Raw genomic sequence first — 18,077 nt, forward strand, 5'->3', positions numbered from 1 at the left:
TTTAAAGGTCACTTCCAACCCAAACCGTTCTATGATTCTATGTTGTCCTTGGTGGTGAGTTCAGGGCAGAAGGCCCCGCTTACCCTGACACCTTGTTACCTCTCCTCTTCTGCAGTTCCCACTTTCCAAATTGCACCAATACAGTTGAGTCTGAAGTCACATAGTAATCATGACCGCTTAAAAGCTCTGGTTAGAAAACCTGTAAAATAAAATAGTGATTGTTTTGGTGGTTCAGTTACAGTGCAGCAAGGAGTATGAAAAAATAGGCAGAGAAATTCATACATGAGTTTCACCGTGAAGAGCAATGCAAAATGGATGTAAAATCTAAATTGTCTTTAGCTATGAATTGAGGTATGTTTTTGACCAAGTTTATACCTTTACTTGTATATGAATTTGCAAAAACCAAGCTAAAATGTATGAAAGACTCATTGTTGAGAACTCAGCGAGATATTTATGGATGAAGTTTTGCTGAGTTTGTCCAGTTTCATTCACAGTTGCTAGCTTGCCCAGTGGTTCACGTGGGTTACTGTCATGTCTCCAGTTAGACTATGTTGTCTTTCCCAGTATCTTATGTGAGTGCTACTTAGCAAGAAGTCAGTTGTGTTTTGGAGAAGTATCTAGATAGGATCAGAAAACAGTGATTGCTTTTACTTTCGTATCATGACTCTTCAGCTGGTAGCATGGTAGCACGGCTGGTAGCACGGCTTTGGAAAATCCGGCTTTTGGTTCTGAATAAGGGTTCTCTACTTGGATCTGTGCTCCTGTGTGCAGACCACTTGAGAATGGCACCTTAGCAGGGAATGCAAAATACCTGAAAAGACAATTTTGGAAATGGAAAGAGGTTTTACAGTTGAAGAGATGAGGTGAGGTAAAAGGCTCAGGGCCAATGCCCAGCTCTATCATGATGGGAGAAATTAATATATTTAATTTTCAAAAAAAATATTAATGATGGTGATACTAATTTTGACTGGTGTGAGTTAAAACTTTTCCATTGGAAGGCTTTTTTGGATGCAGAACCCTAATTAAATAGAATTGAAATGTTCTGCAGGAATGTGTTGAGTCCATTAAAACCCGATGTGCTTTTCTGTCACCTAAGCACATAGGTAGGCATTGGCAGGCTCCCTTGGCACCTGGGATCTTGGGCCATTTCACCAGCTTGCTGGCATTCTGTCCAAGCGCTTTTGAAAGTTTTCCACTCTATAGAAAATGAAACATTTCCAATGTTTCAAGTTTTAACAAAGGTAGAAGTAGAAATGTTTAATTTTGTATGGAACAGAAAAAGTAATTCCCAGAGAGGTCTTTTCAGAAGTGATATGGGGTGCTGCAAGGATGTGCGCACTCTGTAATGTAGTTGGGATGCTCAGATACTGAGGAAAAGACAAATAGAATACTTGTATTTTTAAGAGAACTTTTTTTTTTTTTAAACTGAAAAGCCCCTTCTTATTCCCCAAAAGCTACTGTGTGGTTTGTTTATTCTCGTTTTGAGATTTGTATAGAGTAGGTGTTTGACATAAGTGGCAAAGTGGGGTTATGATGACATATCTTTTCCTGAGGAAATTCAACCTTGACTTTATGTGAGGAATTTTCCCGCCGAACACTGAGGGATTGTATGTACGTTTGGTAGTCTGACAGTCCGTGGGTGTATACGAATTTATTAAAAGCTTACATTACTTTGCGTTGTACTGTCCTTTCTTTGACTGTTTCGATATTTGCAGCAGAATTTTATAAATATTAATTCAGAATGTGTTGTTAGTAATATGAGCTTTATTTACCAGGCACTGGCACAGAGATACCGCTCATAAAATGTCCTACGTAGTTTGATCAATTGTCCCTTGTATACAAAAGAGTCACAGAGAGACATTTTGATAAAGCTCTTGGACCACAGTTGTTTCCTCTGCATCTCTGCACTGTGTTATCACGTCCCCTTCAACAACTGAGAACACTGTATTAGAAAATATTTTGCCTTGTGATGTTTTTATTAGAACTTAAATAATTATCCACAAGTGTGCCTGTACTTGTGGCAGTAACAGAACACAAAGTTAGCTGTTTTACACAAATTAGTTATTACTAGGTTAATTAGTTACTAATCTAGTAAAATGTTCATAATAAGGCCAAAATCACACAATTCAGAAAATTTTGATGTCTAGAGGCTTATGGTTTTTAATTAAAAATTCAATTACTTACTTTGATCAATAAATCTAAGTTATTTTAAACTAATTCAGCATCTAGGAGTCCAAGAGTCATGCTCTAATGTCCTGTTGTGCTAAGAAGTATAAAAACACAGACCAAAAAGATAGGTGCAGGTAAAAATTTGGTAATGTATACATGGCTACAGTCAGCCCATATTCTCCAGCTCAGGGAGAAGTGACCTGTGGGATCTGTAATGTTCTTATGATGACTCTCTGCATCATACAGAAATGATGACATTTTTCTCTTTCTCCAAAGACAATTTCAGAAGATATAAATAAAATATAGTAGAGCCTAGGATAGAATAAACACCTTAAGGCAATAAAACAGAAATAGTCCACTGGAAAAGGAAGGTTGAGAGTACGCATCAGTGATAAAAAAAATCTACAAAATGTGCGAGAGCATTATCAGAAAGACACAGTAAGAAACTTAAATATTCAGTTTACACATAGAGTAATTATATTTTTTTAAGGCAAGAAATGCCAACATTGCCAGAATTAGTCAATGAAACCGTCTTAATTCTGCCTTGTGTTGTGCTGAACAAACCTTTTAATGATTGAGGCATTTTGTGACATGCTTCTAGTTTGAGTTCTGATTTTAATGAATGGCACCAACCCCTTTCACCCATGTTTTCCACTCAAATGTTATGAAAGAAGAAGTGGGATTCACACCATAAATTTGGAAAATCTGTAGCGAGTGTCTGTGCTGACTGCGATCATGTTTACTCCATAGGCAGTAGTACTGCTTTTGAAGCAGTGGCCATACATAACTTCAGATTAAATATGAAGTATCTCAAACCATTATGAATATAGCTCAGGACAATGTACCATGGTTAGAGTTCTCTCCATGTAAAAAATCCCCCCTCATGTAAAAATGTCCGAATAATCCTTGCGACATTCAACCTAAGTTTTTGACTTCTTTCTTGTATTTCATGCTATTGCTCCTAAATATCTTAGGGAATTCTCTTGTCTGTTCTTGGTGTTTATACACGGTAGACAGTTTTGATATTTTAGCATAAGAGTTAGCCAATTCATATACATTTAGCACCATTGGTATGTTTGGGGTTTAGCTTGAGCACTCTGGGAGCTGAATTTTCCAGAGGCTCTGTCAACTTCCCAATATATATTTTCTTGATTTTTAATGTACAGAAGTACTTCAAAAGGTATGGTTAACAGTAGTATTTCAGTATTTTACGATAGTGCAGGAAGCATTGAACTGCTTTTTTCTTCTGTGAAGTTTATTTTGAAGTTCCGATCCTGTTAAATGGTTGCATGGTGAAGTTGGAGAAGACTATGTACTGGTTGAAGTTGAGTGAATTTGTGTCTAAGAATAGCTGAAGATTCAGACCCTCATTTATGTGTAGTAATAACATGATATAAAAATGTTAATATTTCATCTAAGTGCCTCAAAATCAAAACCAATGCATATCAGTTGGCTAAAACATTTGTTTCCTAACTTCCTGATGAACTATGAATGGTAGGTTTCATGTAGCCATTGGAATTGTCCAATAAGTTACCTTTCTAATTCTTAGAGTAAATGGAATGCATGTGTTATGGAGGAGAGGAAAGGGGAAAAAGATCCACAGTTATCCTATCACTTAATCAGTTTTGAATAGCAGCATTAGCACTTAAAATATTGTGGAGTGATTCAGAAACTTCATTTGGATGCTTGTCAAATTAAAGTGATTTTTTTGTTGTTCCGCAATAAAGCATGACTGCAGGGTGATTGAGATGCAATGCCTGGTTATTGTTCAGACATAACCTCTGTGCCAAGTTTTAAAGAGGAAACTAATCAATGAAAATTGTGACTTCAGAGTTGCAGCCAGATGGTTGCATTCCTGACATGTTTGTAGATTTGTTTAACTGGGTACTGTAAATTTGAGTAGTTGTCATTTATCAATAGAGACAAGTGTTGTGGGAGATATTTTAAGGCATTCCAGCTTGTCTTCGTTTCTTTTTGTCAATTCATATTGACAAAAGTCTTTGTCTGAAATTCCGGTGCGTAATTATTCCACACTCCTATAATTTGAACAAGAAATTTGCTTTTTAGTCATGTTTTAGTTTAATTGCATCCAGGTTTTCGAAGCAGAGGAAGCTACAGATGTCTAGAAACTTTGATCAGTGGAAATCCCTTGAAATAATTTACAAATTTTTTTTTTAAATGTTGTTTTTATGAACATTTGTTAACTATTCCCATTAATTACAGGTATAGAAACCACCCACTGTCAGATGTCAGCATCTGCTTTGGTACATGAAAGGAGTAATTTTTTCCTGGTATTTTCAGGAGATTGGTTCAGTACTGCTGGTAACAATGAACAAGTTTAAGGCGCATTTTCAAGCCAGATAGCAGGAAAAGAACATAAATTACATGAATACAGGAACTTGCAGTGAAAGTACCCACCAGTACAATCCCGACCCTCTCTTGTACTGACCGAGGTGAGTGGAGGAAGAAGGAAGTGCAGGAGAAGCTGCCAAAGTTAAGCTAAGGGTGCTGAAAGAGAAGGGGTCTGCTAGCAATGCTGGTGCTAGAGTTTTTAGTTTTGTGAGTTTTTTTTAATTTTAGATTTTTAAGCAGGGCCCGAAAACAACAAATGGCCAAAACTCATGTAGAAAGTTAGGAAACATAAATGTAAGATTACCTCTAGCGAGCATGTGTTCCTTTGTCTAACCACAGAACAGTTGTGTTGAAGGATGGTAGTCCAAACCCTCTCCCTCAGAAGTGGTGAAAATGGAAGTTGGCACTACATGCCCTGTGGCGCCCAGAACAGTTAAATGAGACTTTTGCATATGGTGCATTAAGAGCTAACTGCATACAGAACAATGCAAAACCCAGAAATAATTAAAGCAGTGGTGATATGGGGGGGCGGGGGGGGGCGGAAATCAGGCTGTGATGCTCTGTCTCATCTTTGCTAGTACTTCATCAAGTGTGCTGTGTGTTTGTCCAGAAATAACACCTCTGTGGGCAGCATATGGCACATGTAGAGACATGCAAGTGTAAATAATAAAACAGAGTTTCTTTCTAGTGATAGGTTGGTAAGGCTGTTTATCTTCAAACTCTTGACTTGTATTTGTGGAAAAGCCAATCGTGTATTTTTTATATCTGTCACCGCGGTGTTAGAGAAGCAATGGGTGATCTGTAGGGGGAAGAAGCCAGGGAAACATCCCTGCCTCTTTCTGCAAACCGTCTTTGGTTTTTGGCTTCAACATTCAGTAACTTCCCAGCCAAGCAATGTACTCTTTTCTTTTTCTGTATTTCTGTTTGCATTATCATTTGTTAAAGATAGCAAGCATACTAATTATCTTGATGGCTGTTTTGAGACCTCAGTTTGGGTCGCTTTGTGATAATAGTTTTTTGTGATGGTGTGTAGTTTTACTTTGAGCAGCAAAGTGCCATTAAAAGGACTCTCTTAATGTGACAAAGACTAACTTGCAAAGGTTTAGAGCTTCCAGAACTAGAGTTTTGTCAACAATCCTATGGTAACTCTTGTGTGTTAAGAAAATTATTTAATTACCTGATAATATATTATTTTATCCCAGGGTCCCTGCATAGATCAACAGCTTAGTCATTAGTGATACACTACTCAATGTTATTCTCTTTATTTTTCAGCTTTTGGCTCCCTGCCTTAAAAATGCTCCTTGCAGAAGATGAAGCTTCTCTAAGGACTAGTCGTTGATACTATTACTGCCGTGTTTGATATAACATTCAAAAAGCTGCTATGTGATACCAAGATCTAATCTCTATTGTAAGAAAAGGAGCTGAGATATGGAAGAATGAGGTTTAAAAGAAGTGTTCAATAATTTTAATGCCCCATGTCGAGTAATTGGGATTGGATTTTTTTCCCATGTTCAGTATCATATTTATTACTTGACAATAGTCACAGCAAAATTTGCATTGGCCAAAACTGTAATTATGATTTGGCAGCTCATCTGCAAATCAGATCCAGAGGTTTTCAGTCAGACCCCCAAAACAGAAAGTACGTAGTTCACAAACTGAGAAAGGATTGGATTAAGTAAACTGCACCATAGGTGACATTTTTTCCCCCAAAACTGGTAGAGTAGCTAGTTTCAGAAACTGCAGAACATCTTTCATGTTCCTTATTCTGTATGCCCATTGTATACCTACTAGCTTCTACAGTGAATGAGACAGAGATTGTATAAATAACTCTTCTAACTAAACATTCCCGATACATCCCCAGAGTAAGTCATAGAATGAATGAGTCATAGATCATACGGAAAAAATAGTATGTAATCATATAGTTGAGAAAGGACCTCACAGGCAAAAAGAGCCAAATTATATAGTAATTGCATGGACAATCTCTTCTAAGTTGAGGTTAAACATTCTTTTAAGGTCCTGTGACTTACTGTATGTAACTTTATAGTTTTAAAACAAAAACAAAAAAGCCTTCAAAACCAGAATGCCATCGTGTGATCTGTCACTATTCACAGGACTCATCAGACCATTGCAGTTGAGCCAATGGTAGAAGGAATTTACCGTCTACTACTACTACAGGGCAATGCAAATGCTTTGCCATGGTGTTCATAGGTTTTTCTCACCACAGGTGTTTCTGCCGTTCCTCCAAACACAGCCCGTCTCTGCTCCTTTCCTCTAGACGAAGCTGTCCCACTGTGTTTTCTTGCTCAGTCACACTTCTCACTTTCTTAGTACCTTGTCTAATATTTTTCATCTCTTCTCCCCATCTCTTGTGCCTCCAATTTCTCCTTCTTCTACTTAGGTTCGGCAGCTTCTCTCCAGTTTCATCCAGTTTCACTTTCTTCTTAGTACCTTCTTCAGCTGACTTGCTCATCCAGTCTCATCTCTTGAATCCCAATCCCAAGATTTATCCAAGTTTTTCTGAAGTATTCCATGCATTTTAGGTACAGGCATTTGTATTAGGCCGTGTCCTTGCTTTGTCCATGCTGCCTGCAGCAGGCTCAAGGGGTTATTAAGAGCAAAAGAGAGAGATGTCTTGTTTTCATTTCCAGTGCCTGCCCCTAATACACACCTCAGGAGCACGTACCAATAATTGCTGGAAAACTTCTCAGCCTCTTTTAGCCTCAGATGTGGAACACGCTTCTTGTAAACAGATTGTTCCAGTAGTTTAGCTGCAAAACTTTAAAAAGTTTTGACTAAACATGTACAAAGTATGATTATCAGCATTTTTTTCAAAATCCTGTGGCCTGGCTATATTTGGGTAGATTTCCATATAAAAGGCAGAGGATGCATTCTTGACAAAAAATACTTTCCTGGCTGACTTCATTTCACTCATTAAAAAAAAAATGGGCAGTTATATTTTTTGGGGTAAAAAAAAAATCAGAATATTTGAAGCATGGGAAAAAAATAAAAGATTTATCCCCTCTTGATTTCCTTCAGACTCATTCTTGAATTAAATACTTCAGTCAAAAAAATGAGACTAAGATACCAGGAGCAGAATGTTTTAGTCTGAATGGTTAAAGTTTGATGAACTCATAAGTAAACGGACAGTGCTACCAGCTGTAGCTATTACCCAAGCATTGTAAAATATGGTAGATGTATCTGCTAGTTAGTTTAAGGTGCCCTTTTTTTTCTGTTGTGGTTTAGCCCCAGCCGGCTACCAAGCACCATGCAGCTGCTTGCTCACTCCCCCCCGGTGGGATGGGGGAGAGAATCGGAAGAGCAAAAGTAAGAAAACTTGAGGGTTGAGATAAAGACAGTTTAATAGGTAAAGCAAAAGCCGCGCACGCAAGCAAAGCAAAGCAAGGAATTCATTCACTACTTCCCGTGGGCAGGCAGGTGTTCAGCCATCTCCAGGAAAGCAGGGCTCCATCATGCGTAATGGTTACTTGGGAAGACAAACGCCATCACTCCGAACGTCCCCCCCTGGTCGTCCTCCTTCCCCAGCTTTATATACTGAGCATGATGTCATATGGTATAGAATAGCTCTTTGGTCAGTTGGGGTCAGCTGTCCTGTCTGTGTCCCCTCCCAACTTCTTCTCCACCTGGCAGAGCATGGGAAGCTGAAAAGTCCTTGACTAGTGCAGCAACAACTAAAACATCTCTATATTATCAACACTGTTTTCAGCACAATCCAAAACATAGCCCCATACCAGCCACTATAAAGAAAATTAACTCAATCTCAGCTGAAACCAGGACATTTTCTTTTAAGTAATAAGACCTAGGAAGAAAGAATATATTGCAGAAACAGTGTAAGAGTGTGTTGTATCAGAAACTCATTTTTGATGGAAGCAAGAACTCTAAAATATGAATAATGCTGTCATTTCTGTTACACTTGGCTCCTACAAACTCATAGTCATTTTTAAGGTACATTTATGGTGCTCTACAACTGTTCACTTTTTGTGGAAAACAAATTGTTCCACATTGTAGGTCTTTTTTTTAAACAAAAAAGAACAAAATGCAGTCTCTCAACGGACTTACCAGAATTCACCCTAGATGTAGTAACATCTGTGCATTTGTGCCTGTACATTTCTGCCTCATATAACACCGCATAAGCATTTCTGTTGCCTCATTGTCACTTAGAATAGAGATCCTTCTCTAAGAATGTTGTGATTATTGCTGTAATGAGAATTTTTAATTAAAAAGTGGAATATCATGGTAATACAAATCAGAAACTTCCCTAAACTTTAATTCCTTCTGCTGGAACCATTCAGGTAGTCCCTCCTCCCACACAAAGGCCAGTCATTTAAATGGAATGCATGCAATTGAATTTCCATTTAAATTGATTAGACTTTCATATAGAAAACTGGTAGAGGATTATTCCCATGTACTGATGAAGCTGGTAGAATAAAAGAGTAAAGTAGTGAAACCTATGTGACATCAAGACTGCACCCCAGAAAGAATAGGCTGCTCCAAGAACAGTGTTTTTTGAAAATGAAATAAAATATTGCTGGAAACCCTAGAGTAGATGTTTTATCACATTGGCATAATTTTCTACAAACTACGAGGACTAGATATATCGTCTTTGCTTTAAGTCTGTTGATTTCACTAGAGTTGCATAAAGTATGAGTTTGTCTCGGAGTCTTTCAAAGCTGATATTGGTGGTGCCTTTCAAAAAGGGTTTTGGAGTGGCTGATTCTTCTAGTATAAAGAATACTACTACTATTATATTAAAGCAACTATCCTTAGTACATAAACCTCACATTTTCTCAGGAGGACTATTAAAACATGCTCTATTTTTCAGATGTATTTGAACAATGTAGACAGATGAGACACTGAATCTGCAGCAAGGCTGAAAGCTTCCATGTTAAGGCATTCTTCAGACTTTGAGCCAGGCTGTGTCAAATGGAAATAACTTTTCATTGATTTCCCATTAAATGAGGCAATAGTGTGCAGTTTAAGCACCTTGAGCATTATATAGTGTTTCTATAAATAGATATTTGAATGGAGGGATTCTTGTATTTGGATTTTTTTATGCAGCATATTTATCTAGAAAAATGATACCACTGCTGAGACTGAGAACAGCTGTTGTACGAAGTAGTTATGATTTCTGTTACAAATGCCAAGCTTTTGATGCTTGATTGGGATCATGTAAAGAATATTCTATGTGCACTCCAGTCTCGATACTGAAGTACTTCTTTGCTCAGGGAACTGGGCACTAAAAGAAATTTGGGACAGTAAAATAGTAACTACATTTTGAAAAAATGGCTTTGGAATGAGTTGATAGTCATCTGGTCTTTTGCTGGATCAAAAAAAGACTAGCAACAGTCAACTGGCTAGATCATTGGCAGGTGTGAATTGACATAGCTCTGACTTCCATAGCATACTTGCATATCACTTTACACCAGATGATAGTCTGTTCCAGCATGGTCTGTTTTCAGTATTTGTCTTCCATTTTCTCATTGTTAAACTTAGATTTTGTAGAAACCAATTATTGTTTCTCAGATTGTTTTTTGTTTGTTTGTTTGGGGTTTTTTGGAATAGCATTTGTAAAAATTTAGCAATAAACAGAAATGGATTATTTCCTTGACACATTTCTGGTACTACTGAGGAACTGTACTGTTAATTTTCCTGCTATAGCTCTTTGGTGAGCCCCTCCTAAGCTTATAGTGCCAAACGTTTCCAGTCATGCACATTAGATCAGTGTAGATGCTTTGTGTGGATGGATGAGTGGCTAACATTTTATTTAAAACCAAAGCTGGACTTGAATCTTTTACAAGTTGTTGAAAATCTTAAATAAAATAAGTTATTTCAATCTAATCAGATGGATCTGTCAGTGAGAATTTTAAAAAAGCCACAAACCCGTAAAGTTAAGCAGAAATTACTTCTTTTTCCATCAGTTTGGTTGATCTTTCTTCCCCATTATTAGATCTACTGTGTTTTCAGCTGTAAAGTGCTATGGAAGGGAAAAAAGGTAAAGCAGTAATAGATGCACTTGCCACATTATGCATTAATGCCTTATTTGTCTGAGACATTGCAAAGTTAATAAAGATTAGGTTTGGGTAACACTTCAAAGACTTTTCTAGTTAAATTCAGAGGACTTTCTTGGTGCAAAGCTGAAATCATTAATGGAAAAAAGGGCTCTTAAGTTCCAGACTGAGATGGTAGCAGTTTCCTTACCCATGGCAGCGGGAGCCAGCACGTACCTTGGGGAAGACAGGCACCCCGGTGTGCAGCTCTGCCACGGACCATCTTCCTTGTTCCAAACTCAAGCTCGTTGCTAGCTGAATGCGATTTGGGCAGAAATAGAATGATTTTGTATTGTGCACACATCCAAGGTCTTTTCCATCTATGACAAGCAGCCCCTTGAAAGCAGTGAGGGAAAAGAGAAAGGCTGCGACCCTGTGTTACTTGCTCCCTTAGGCTCTGCATTGCTTCAGAATCTCTCTCTGGTTAGTAAAGAAAGTTAGTAGTTTATGATGATTGTCATAACTAAGCTTAATCTCCATTGCAACAGACACATAGGTGTAAATTCATGGCTTGAGGCAGTGCCGAGATTTCGGGTGCTCATTCCTCATAAACTTGTCCAGATACCACTGCATTCAGAGATGTTAATTTTCATTCCATGTCAAGCCAGACATTTATAGTGTACTGTCTGTGGTCATGGACTGTAACTAGAGCTGGCTAGCACTATTTTTACTGCAAAACTGTTCTTCACATAATTTTTAAAATTTTGCATTTTAAAGTTTCTTGCATATTTTTGTTTTTCAGAAGCATCAATTCCATTTTAATAAAAAAATCTGCCTGATATTTTGTGCCACAGATATCTAGACACATTTAATGTACCTTATTTCTTTTTTTAGTTGGCAGACAATTGTCTTCATGTTCTGTTACTATTTTTAAAAATTAGAACTATTGGGGGAATAAAAGACTCTCCAGTAGTTTAAATGGATATGTTGCTGTCTTTCAGTGTGCATTCAGCTAGACAAAAGTAGGTTGCCTTGATTCTAAGTAACACTGATAGGAGCATGCACAGTCCTTGGCAATGCAAAGAAAAACAACTTAACAGAATAATTAAAATTTGAAGGACCCCAGATTCTGCTTTCAGATATGGATGTGGAACTTCCATAGGTTTCAGGAGGAACAAGGCACCAGCACTTCAGAGTAGAAGTTCACTACAGACGTGGTAGATTGTTGTGTAAAGGACTGGAATTTATATAGTATGCATATTGCAAGGACATACCACTTTTAAAAGTATGTTCTGAAAATGAAAGAAGAATCTTCAGATTACTGTTTCAGAAACAAGGATTTTAATTATTTTTCTTTGGAGATGTGTTTATCTTTTGGAATGTCGAAAGATTAATAGGATTAGATAGAACCACTGCAGAAATGAAAACTAGAGTACAACTAGATTACTTGGATTTAGTTTACTATATAGTATTGCACACATAGAAAATATTAATTATGAATTATGCCTAAGCCTGCAGAATCCAGAAGGACTATGGGGCCTTGGAAAAAGAGTTTGCGAGTTACTGGAGGTCATAAGAATGAAACAGTGCCAAAAATCTTAGTCAATGTTTTAATTGCCTTTAGAGGTGGTTTCAGGATCAAAATGGCCCATTTACGCATTTCCAGAAGTGCATTATCTCAGTGCAGCTTTGAAACAGCTTTGCTAATGGCAGGCATGCATCCAGTGTGAGCACACATCTGCTGGCAGACTGATAATTTCCTGGTGTTTTGCCAACACTTTATTAATTAACCGAATTGTCAAAGATTTGTTAAAAACCTCTGCTTCTCAAATGTTTCCCAAAAGCTAAAAAGCAAGTAGGGTGGTTTCTTTGTTTTACAGTCTTAGCTGTACTAGCAGCTCATTTTAAAAAGCTGTAATGGTGCATGACAAAGAGAAGTACTGTGTGTTGCTGTCCCTCAGAATACTTTTGTACCTGCATATCTCAGATGAAATTGCGGCATAAATAAAGTTACTGCTTCAGAAGTGCAAAGTTTCTATCAACTGCAGACACACTGCATTTCAAGAAGTTTGGCCTGAGGTCCCAAAACGCAAAGGAATACTTCTAAAATGTTATGTCTTAAGCACTGCCTGCCTCATCAATGCAGAGTTGTGCTGCTGCTGTTAATTTCATAGTCTGAAAGTACAGGAAGAAAAGTTGGCCAAGATGTCATACTCACTGAAACAGCTGCAGCAGTGGAAGCTCTGAAAGCATCTTAACTTGTGTGAAATGTCCAGCACTTTGAAGGTAATTAGCTGAATAAAGTCCTGCATGCTTAATTTATGACATTGGTTTTTCCAAGCAGCATATTTTAAGTAGGAGAGACATCATCTAAAAACATACAAACTTATGGATTCTAGATGCTGTTTCTAATTTTATAATGCACAACAGAAAGAATAATAATTAAAAAAACTCTCCCAGCATAGAGTATAGTTTTCTAGATAATTTATATCTGCCTCTACAGGATGGAAGCTGAGATTTCTCTTAGTAGATGCAATGTGTATTTTTTGCCGATCTGGCCTCCACAGACTTGGTTTAAAAAGGAGGTTTTATTTCATTTTTTACAAACTTCCAAAGAGGTCATCCTGGTTTTATATCAAAACCTCTGTGAAAAACTTTAGATAACTCCCTCAGTAATCACAAAACGAAATGAAGTTTTGGAGGAAAAAATGAAATTCCAGATCTGTCGTTAACAAAACAATGAATCAAAGTCAACATTTTGTTTTCCAAAAAATTGTTTTCAAGACCCTACCAGACAGCACGATCCTAATGCCCTCGTGTCACTGAGGGGGAACCAAGGGAGAATCACACAACAAGGTTAAATATTTTAGCAAGGTTCAGTCTGAAAGCCCCTGGAAGATTTTGGAAAGAGATCCAGGTTATTTAAATCCTAGTACTCTGGCTTAGCCACAGGAACATTCTTCATCTGTAAACATGCCAACATGCCTGCTTTTTAAAGCAAAATTGCTATTCGTTTGGCAGAGGGCCAGGAAGGGTGTAGGGACTCAGTCATGGGCAGACCCTCGGACAGAGTGTGAGCCAAGCACAGGTGTGACCTGCTGCATGATGCAGACCACACGCTGCAGGGGACGGTGCGAGGGGAAAGCCTGGCTTTGTCCCCAGTCGTCTTCTAGTATCTCCCAGCCACGTGTGCGCGCTGGGAAGCAAATGATGTACTCTGTAAGGTACAACTGTTAGACATGGTAAATGTGAGCTTTCTTTGGGGTTGTCGTCTTCTCATCACAGATGCTTGTCCCTGTCTTTTAGGAGTTTTATAGTCAAGCTATATGTGTTTATAATTAAATAAAAGTGTAAAAATAGGTTGTACTGTCAGGGAATAAATAAAAAATGAGGATCTACAGAAACCCCTATGCTAAAGTTTCACTTTTGATCGTACAGGGTCATGCTTTTTCCTTTTGGTGAGAACAGTGTATTTTCTGCCTAAAAGATCTGCTAAAAAGCCAGAGAGGCCAAGAGAAAGTGCCTGGCACTCTTAGCTCTTCTGAGAATGGCCCAAGGATTTCATTTTCAGGGGGGCTGAGCAGTAGGTGGTGTAAAACTGTCATTTCATTCAGCTATGCATTAAGACTTTAGGCGAGGTTAATAAATGATGTATGCTTGTTAGCTAGTATATACGCATAGTATAACTCTTTTAAGCCTTGGTGATTCATAAACTGTAGTAAGCTTGAGTAGTTGCACCTTGCAGTTAACTCTTTCATAAAATATTTTAAAAAGACATTTTAAAATAAAAGTGAGTATAATCTGTATAAAGAATAAAGGAAAGTTTTTGCAGACCAGGTCACACTCTTAAATTTTTACTCAAAATTTTATTTTGTAATTAAACTTTGATGAAAGAAATGGAGGAAGGACAACTGAGTTGGGACTTTTAAAGTAGCCGGGATGTTACTGAGTTAGCCTTTTCTTTTGATTTTGGCTTGATCCACACAGTGTTTAGTGTATTTGTCAGTCCTTTGTCCTGCTTTAAAGCAATGGGGCCTCTGTCCTGTGGGCAACTTTCAGTAAGTTTAAAAACAGAAATTGTAGCTATATAAAAATGATCTGAGAAGGGGCGGGTGTCGCTATTTTTTGACAACAGCAACGAACATTTTGATCTTTTTATTCATACGTTGTCTGCAGTTGGTATGAGCGGGGTGTACAGGAAATGGTTTATGAGCCAGAAATACTGGTACACAAGAGCACGAGCTCAAGGCTCAGAAAAGGAAAAACAAGAAAGAACAAAAATTCACAATAGACTGTCAGAAAACATGTGCCAAAAAAAAAGGGAAAAGCGTTCCAAAAAGAAACCCTTCAGGCTGGGTTCTTTGCTGGTGCAAACTGATGTCGTTCTGCTGTTATTTAATGTAGTGACCTTAATTTATACCAGCTCAGCTTCTGTCCCTTCACCTGTAGGATATGTGCTATAATTGGTTTCCATGAAAAATGTAAGCTTCCTAGCCTTGGTTGGTTGGTTGTTGTGGCTGAATTACCCTTGCTGCATTGCTGTGTCATAGATGTAAGGATGTGTATTTCAGTTGTGGGAATATAGCTTTGCTTTCTGCATTTGGCACTAGAAAGACTCTTGGTCCCACCCTTCCAATGTAGTTTGGTGGCTCATGGTCCTGTTTTCAGGGAAGCTTTTTTGTTTGTCTTTTTATTAGAGGGTTTGTTGAGGAAAATAATATTTGCATGTACTTGGAGATCTCAGAAGGGTGGGCGAGCAAAGCACAGATGGCTGTTTGGCCAGAAACAGTGTTTATTCTAGAAGATTTGTTACTGTGATTCTAATAGAAGATAAAGTAGTCCATGAACCTTCCCCCAGGCATGCCTTTGGTACAGTTTATAGCCCACTTGAAAACTCTTGACTTTGACGTCTCACTGATCCAGTTACAAACATCTTCATATATAGATGGTGGATATAAAGCAGGAACTCCTCTGGGACCTTTGGTGTGCTGGCTTTCACTGCAGACACGACCAATCTTTCCCCCTATACAAATATAAGAGAACTGACTTACACTTGGAACAAGAGCTCTTCTTACTGATTCTCTTGCTGTTCCCTACAAAAACACAGTTATTTAGCCATGCTGCTTTCATGTAATATTGTCTCTAGTTTTCCCTTGAAATCTGTCTCCTATAGAAAAAATATTCTGCTGTTCTAGTGCAGTTCTTCATGTGGTTTCTACTGTTCTTGAATAGTGTTTTTAATAGGCATTTTGATCATCTAAAGTCTACCTGAAAAAATGCATCTGTGACCAAAGTTTGTCTATTTTCTGCAAGCATAGAAATTGTTCTAATTAACCCCTTGCCTTTTCTAGAAATCTTTCTCTCCTTTGTATGTGCCCACACACAGAGTAGTCTTTTTCTGTAACTGCTGTAGTGTGAGGATACAAGCAGAACAAAGTAATTAAGTATTTAAGTATTTAACTTGTATTTACTTTTGGAATCTGCTTCACATCTAAACAAGGCTTGTCTGCCAAAGGCTTGCATTGCAGGTGACCTAATAAAAGATGTTACTTCTGTCTGTAAAACTTGCCCTGCCTCAATACGTGTGTGTGTGTGTGCGCACGTACACGTCTGTATATAAGAAGCTCTTCCCAGAATTTATCTTCAAGAACTCCAAAGCTAGCATTTGAAGGCACAGGTTAAAATACAAAGTAATGCAATGACTGTAATAGCAGCATGTAGAAATAAAAAAGGAAAAGCGGTAATATGGTATTGAAGCATAGGATGAGAATAAAAAGCTGGTGTGGCCACCAGCTTTTTATGTTATGCTAAGTTATGGAAGCATGTATGTTAAGTGTTTCAACTCTGTTGAATCTGAGCTCAGAAAATTAATAATGAAAAATGTGAAGCTATTGTGGAAAGGAAATGATTCGGATCTTATTTATTGAATTTATCTTGAAGTGACATCTTTTTGCTGAGGAAAATGACAGCTCAATAAAAAATTTGATTTTTTTTGGTAGAACTGTTGCTTCATGAACTCCACAAATTCATTTTTTTTCTACAGGCATTTTTGATACTTTACTTAAAAGCACACTGTTTGTTACCTGTTTTAAAGAAAAGGAGTCTCCTGATGTTAATATCATTCATCTGGATTAGAATTTGACAATGCCTTCATTAACCTTCTAAAGTGAATTAATAAGAAAGCAATAACAACATTGTTGTTGATTATAATGTGACTGGTTTTTTTTTTTTTTTTTATTTAAACAGATGTGTCCTGAAAGCAGCAGAAATATTAGAGAGGTGCAATGTGCATCATACAATAACAAGCCATTTATGGGTCGATTTTATGAATGGGAACCTTTTGCAGAAGGTAAGGGAAGACAACTTGGTTTTGCATTATTACACAGATTGTGTTTTGGAAAGGCAAATGTGATTTTTACCCAGTGGAAGCCACCAGGCTTTGACTGTTTGAGTCTTGCTCATTTTGCTCTGTTCGTCTGCTGCATTTATTCATGGGCAGACAAGCAGTTAATCTCACATCAATATTTCCTATATTTTACAGGAATGAAAGCATATAAGTCCTACTTTGACTGGTATACCATTGGCTCTGTATAGTGTGGCAACAGTATTTCAGCTACAACACTGTTAACTATCTTATTTTTTTATGTGTTTACTTTTGATGACAAAGGCTCAGTATGGCTCCATTTCAGTAAACAGAGTTAAATTTTTTTATGCCAGCTTAGCATGTGACTCGTGGTCCGTATGCATTCATTTCAGGACTCTCTGGCTGTCTGATTTATATTTTCTAGTGGTATATTTGACAGTTGGGATGGTGACTGTGGGAGGGATACCTGTGCTGTGGACTTCCCCAGCTGCATGTTGAACTGGTTGTCCTGGAACACAAAGTAGCAGCAGCTCTTGTAGTGGTCTGCCACCCCTCTAGCATCCTAACCCTTGGAGGATAAAATCTCAGTCAGTTGGGGGTTATAACCTTTCTCCAGAAACATGTTTTGTGAAATATTTATGTATTTTGTTTGTCTTTCTGTAAACAAGAGCTGGGCCCACCTCAGTTGAGATTTGTGATTATTTATGAGGTAAATAATTCATTCTTCAAATATGTCTCTGGATTCAGAAGAATTTAGTTCATGTCTTATTTTTGAAATGAACATTTTTTTTAAAAGTTGTTTTCCACAAAACTTCAAAGGCCAAAGAGGATTTATGCATAGAGAAATACATATGCATACTGTGGACTAGCTATCTTTATTATTCTGAGGCCATTCTATCTCTTGGCGTGAATTCACTAGGAGGAGAGTACAATGATGTCTTTGTTACCCACAGACTCCTTTACCAACAGGCTGTGTGTGCTCTGTACCACGTTCTGTGCAATGTCTCCCCTCCAAATGGAGGCACAGTCTCACCTTAAAATTTAAAAATGCAGGATAGAGGCCCATCTACTTATCCGTTCTAAGTTGGAGAAGAACAAAGTAGAAGGAAGAGAATTTACCTGTATTTTTTAAGTGTCTCCTGAATATGGCTTTTATTGCCTTCTGTGTAAGTAGCTACATATAATAC

General features: G+C 37.7%; 1 protein-coding gene across 9 annotated transcripts in view; it reads left to right on the forward strand.

The window, feature by feature from the left end:
• THSD4 (thrombospondin type 1 domain containing 4) overlaps window positions 1-18,077 on the forward strand; it is a 347,378-nt gene that overhangs the window by 61,141 nt on the left and 268,160 nt on the right. For all 9 annotated transcript variants that reach the window (XM_075505878.1, XM_075505877.1, XM_075505879.1 and 6 more), the window contains one exon: window positions 16,773-16,875. In XM_075505878.1, the coding sequence (XP_075361993.1) occupies window positions 16,773-16,875 (103 nt within the window). The remainder of the gene's footprint in view (window positions 1-16,772; window positions 16,876-18,077) is intronic.

Source organism: Mycteria americana, chromosome 6, assembly GCF_035582795.1.
Source record: "Mycteria americana isolate JAX WOST 10 ecotype Jacksonville Zoo and Gardens chromosome 6, USCA_MyAme_1.0, whole genome shotgun sequence".
Taxonomy (NCBI): Eukaryota; Metazoa; Chordata; class Aves; order Ciconiiformes; family Ciconiidae; genus Mycteria; species Mycteria americana.